The 4899-nt window shown below is 33.9% G+C and overlaps 1 protein-coding gene across 1 annotated transcript; it reads left to right on the forward strand.

Moving 5' to 3' along the window:
• Positions 1-2837: 2837 nt before the first annotated feature.
• Positions 2838-4139, forward strand: LOC106465424 (la-related protein 6-like). Its single transcript, XM_013925650.1, has one exon. It carries the CDS (start codon positions 2838-2840, stop codon positions 4137-4139), a length of 1302 nt encoding a protein of 433 aa, XP_013781104.1.
• The last annotated feature ends 760 nt before the right edge of the window (positions 4140-4899 follow it).

Genomic DNA, 4899 nt, shown 5'->3' on the forward strand with positions numbered 1-4899 from the left:
AATATATAATAACAAATTCGTTACACAACCATCACATGAAAGCTATGATGTGTCTAGTGTTTTTGCTTTTCTAAATGATGAATTCAGTTCTACACCACAATAAACCGACGAAACCCAAGCTGTTGTTGTTTTCTTTACACAATGGGCTATCTGACCCTGTCCACCGCAAGGAATCGAACTCCAGATTTTAGCGTTGTAGCTCTCACACTTTCGACATACCTATGGTTATTGTGTAAGTTTGAAATTCACTATTAACATAAGCCTAACATGAAAGCTTAGACTTGCCAACCGTTCTAAGGTAGTACAAAGAAAAAGACTTGAGTGAAATTTGAAGAAATAACTGATCAAAAGTATGATTGCGTTGTTACACAGAAAACAAAACTTATTTATGTAAACAATAGCCAAAATATTTTTCCAAAATTTTAGCATATTTCCTAAACTTTAATTTCTTTAATATATTCTCTAATTACATTTTCTTCTTAGTTACACTTTAAATATATTAAATGTAGCAATTAATGCCGATAACATTCGTCCAATAATATCTACTTTGTCAGTTCAAAATTTGGAAATAACCCTCTGTGGAAAAATTGAGAAACAAACTCTTAAATTAAACTAGTTACAACAAATATGCTAAAATTTAGGAGGTTAAGTATGCTTTGATATAAGCTAATAATTATTATCAGCTAAGTACATCGTTTAGAGAAATAATGCTTATAATGTTTTTTCCTTTATGGTGATAAAGCGAGCTTTATAAAATAATTCCGTTGTACCGTCATACGTCTGTAATGTTGTAGTAGAAGCGTAGAAAAAGGCACGTGGCTGTTCCAAGAAAGCGGTGTTGACGTGTATGTGAAACCTTGCTGATTTCCGTGTAACGCGTATTACGCAAACGGGAAGTTTATGTCATTGGTAGTTGACTGTTCAAGACAGAGGAAAAACTACACATCTGTTTGAGTAGTATTTTTAACAATAATATATGATTGCTTTAAAATGGTAGCAACCGCTGAAAGAACTATACGAATCTGTCATCAACATATCTTTTTCTCTAAGTCTTTTTTTTATTAATTACTTGAAAGAATAGCACAGGACTATGAAATAGAATTAAACTATTCAAAATTTCAAATAAGATGTATTGAAACAACTCAAACAGCATATAACAACGAGCGAACTCCTATCTTACTGTTTGGATCAAGTTCACATGTCTCCTTGTCCCCCCCCCCAACCTCTTTGGGGCCCCAACGATATTTAATAACACTGGTTAGGAACTCTCATGTAATTTTGCTCCAATTAGGTCTAGCAATCAATATTTTACTCATGAAACATTGTGTACTTCTTTTAGCTTTTTTCTAACAAAGCTAGAATTTTATGTCGTTAATTTTTTTTTGCTTTTATAATTTCTTTGATTTGAGCCATCTCATTTTCAATATGTATACATTAACATTGCCATTCAAAATTAATATGACGAGTTATATTTATGTTACAGTTTTTAAAAAATAAGCTATGTTCATAAAACATAGTTCTTAATAATTTACTACCACTCTTAATATCATAGTTATATCCTTATCAATTCACTTATCTTTAGTTGTGAATGTAAACTAGTCCCTGGAACAGTGATAAATCTACGAACTTAAAACGCTAAAATCTGGGGTTTTATTCTCTGCGGTGGAGACAGCAAATAGTCCAATATGGTTTTGGTATAAAATAAACAAACTGTAAATTAAAACCACACGTTGAGCTCGAGACTACGACAAGTAGCTTTAGTTTTTTCATTTCTATATTTCCAAATCCATCCTTTTCATTTATATTTTTTGTGTCAAAGAGAAATATTAAGCTTTCCATACGGTTAAATATATCCAAACCAATAAAATCACTAGTAACTTGAGCAAAAAAAAAGCACTACTACGGCAGTTGGTGACGTACTCACTTCATAATGAAAACCAATATGTATATAATATTAACGTCAACTGACATTTGTCTCTCTTTGTCACAATATTTAAATATATAAAACATTTCGAATTTCTAGTATCAAAATTATCCCACTGTAGCTAGACAGATGTGAAGAATCACATGTGTGTACTTCTCTCGTGAGACATGTGTCACACAATCCCCTTATAATGACTTATTTAGATTTGTATATGTTTATACACTTCCTAATGAAAACCAGAGCTAATACTTTCTAAAATTCCTAATAAGTGCAACAACACTTTTTCAAAATAATAGGCAAACTCAAAGAAATTCAAAACATATTTCTCTGACTGGAAGAATAAAATACTTTTTAACTCAAGATATTATACTTCTTTGAAATTAAATTATTTCTCGTTTATGCTGAAACATTTAGTTAGAAACGAAAATGTTCTAGTAAATCGGTTTATACCTGCATTTGGCATGTAGTAGGCTAACTAGAGAATGTTCAGCTGCAAAATGTTATTCCCGCTTTACCCATGACGCAATGTGATGAGTCATGCTGTTTTCCTCGTGACCATGTGTCTTTCTACAAACATTATTAGGTAGCAAATATTTTAATTTTGCAATATATATACATATTTGTAAAGCATTACGTGTCTTATCTACACTGCTTGCTTTTAAAATAATCAACCCTTCTAATTCGTGTATGCAAATAAAATGATTAAGACAGTGACCTCGATTTCATGCACGTGATTCTTAGGTATATGAAACAAGCATATGGCGCACATCCAATCAGCAATAAGGTGACATCATTTCTAGGCGGGACTACATGTAGTTAGGTTCACTATAAATATAGGTCTGCGAAGGAATAATTACTAACGATTGTGTTATTGTGAAGATTGTGTAGGTAGAATTAACATCAGTCTACTATGATGGTTGATTTGTCTGTTTCCGGTAATCTTGATCTAGCTAGTAGCACAGACCAAGTGACGGTGAAATATCAGATTGATAGTACTAGTTCTTCCGATAGTGAAGAATACGTTGATGCAGAGTGCGACGAAAACAACCTGATAATAACCGGTAGCAGCAAAAAAGCACAGAATGATACAGCCCAGGATTTCGACCAACCGGAAAGTGACAATGATATAGATAACTTTAAGCCCGTAGACAACTTCGAAGCTCCCAGTCAAGAATTGGTAAATAAAATTATCAAAGAAGTTGAATATTATTTCTCGAACGAAAACCTCTTGAAGGATAGTTTTCTTTTAAAACATATTAAACGAAATAAACAAGGATATGTCAGTCTGAAGCTAGTTGCCTCGTTTCGAAAAGTAAAGCGTCTATCAAAAGATTGTGAAGTTATTGCGTACAGCTTGCGACAGTCGGAAAAATTGGATCTGAACACCGAGGGCACTAAAATCAAACTAAAAAATTACCTGCCAACGAATGACGATAAATCTGCCAGGAGTGTCGTAGCGTACAATTTGCCTTTAGGTCAGCCTTCGGCAGAACATGTTAAGGAACTATTCTCTAAGTGTGGTGACGTTTCTCAAGTGAGGATTCTACAGCCTGGTAGCACTATTCCATCGGATATCAAATGTCACCTTTCTAGAGTAGAATCTGCTATTTGTGCTGTGGTTGAATTTGTAAAAGTCGAAGCTGCAAAGAAAGCGACTGTTGAATTAGACTGCACAAACGTTGACTGGCGATCTATGCGTGTTGTTCCACTCGTAAGTAAAAAGTCTAAGAAGTCTCTTGACGAGGGCAATAAGAAATCTGACTGTAACGATAAAAGAAAAAAGGAAAAACGCAATAGGATCGAACAGTTGAGAAGTAACGAAATCGCTGGTAGTGGCTCGGAAACGGACTACTCCATTGGACCGAGGCAGAGATCGGACACTGGTTCTAGCTCTAGCTCCGGCTATTTGTCGTCATCGCCGAAGTCCAGCGAGTGGATTGGTCATCATGTTGGCAAAGAACAGCAGAAACAAACTCTTGGGCTCTCATTCCATCGAAATAACAGCAATCTTCAAAATGGTGAACATAAATATCTGACTTCATCTACTAACTCTTGGATACAGCGAAGGCGAGAAAATGGTACACCTTCTCAAGTCCACAACTCTAAGTTAATTCCAGAAGGAGTGATTCGGCTTCCTCATGGTCCCAATGGTACTAAAGGGTTTAACTGGAATGCATTTAAGTCTCATGCAAATATTCCTGTTACTGTGTATTAAGGGAGATATTGATAATTTCTCTTTATGTTGCTGCCAATGTGTATTTTCTAGTCTTATTGAAGAAATGATGTTTTCTGTTTTGTAAACTATTTTTGTACAAAGTTAAGTTTTTTGTTTTGTTTTTTCACTGATCTCTGTACAATACACTTGTTGATGTATAGATGTTGTCGAATAAACTTTTTAAATTATTTACAAAACTTCTAGTGACTTTTGTTATGGTCTTTTAGTGTAAGCGCATATCGGAAGTTCTTTTCAGAAAGAATAAAGAATTCTCCCTACAGCACTAAAGACCGATCATAAGTTTATACATCTACACATGTTGTGTATTAATATGATTATTTTCTGCATACCCGTGAAAAGTCTGAACAAAATAACATGTTAAACTTTTTCTTACGAAAAACAAAAGTAATCTATTTATGATGAGTTTTATTAATGTTATCCTAAAACCAATCCTACATGTCCCAACAGTTTCGTGTATTCTCTGATTTTTCTACAGGCTTCCTCGCTCTATTGAGCCTTCATTCGCGGCTTTAAGACTGTAAAATTTAAATAGGCGCCAATTCCTAACGTATAATCTAATTAAAATTCGGTTTCTGCCACTGAGAAAAAAATTCTCTAGGCATTAAAAATTTCCTTAAATATTTACGAACAGCATTATAAACTAGGTATATCTTTAGACTGTCAGTTGGGCACAATCATACTGGATATTCGACGGTAAATCATCCAATGCTGTAATTATCCAATCTTTAAAAGGTAGTAA

The sequence above is a fragment of the Limulus polyphemus genome, unplaced genomic scaffold (assembly GCF_000517525.1).
Source record: "Limulus polyphemus unplaced genomic scaffold, Limulus_polyphemus-2.1.2 Scaffold1940, whole genome shotgun sequence".
NCBI classification, from domain to species: domain Eukaryota; kingdom Metazoa; phylum Arthropoda; class Merostomata; order Xiphosura; family Limulidae; genus Limulus; species Limulus polyphemus.

What these genes read in the sequence shown, in the direction of transcription:
- LOC106465424 (XM_013925650.1), top strand. Translation starts at nt 2,838, where the DNA reads ATGGTTGATTTGTCTGTTTCCGGTAATCTTGATCTAGCTAGTAGCACA.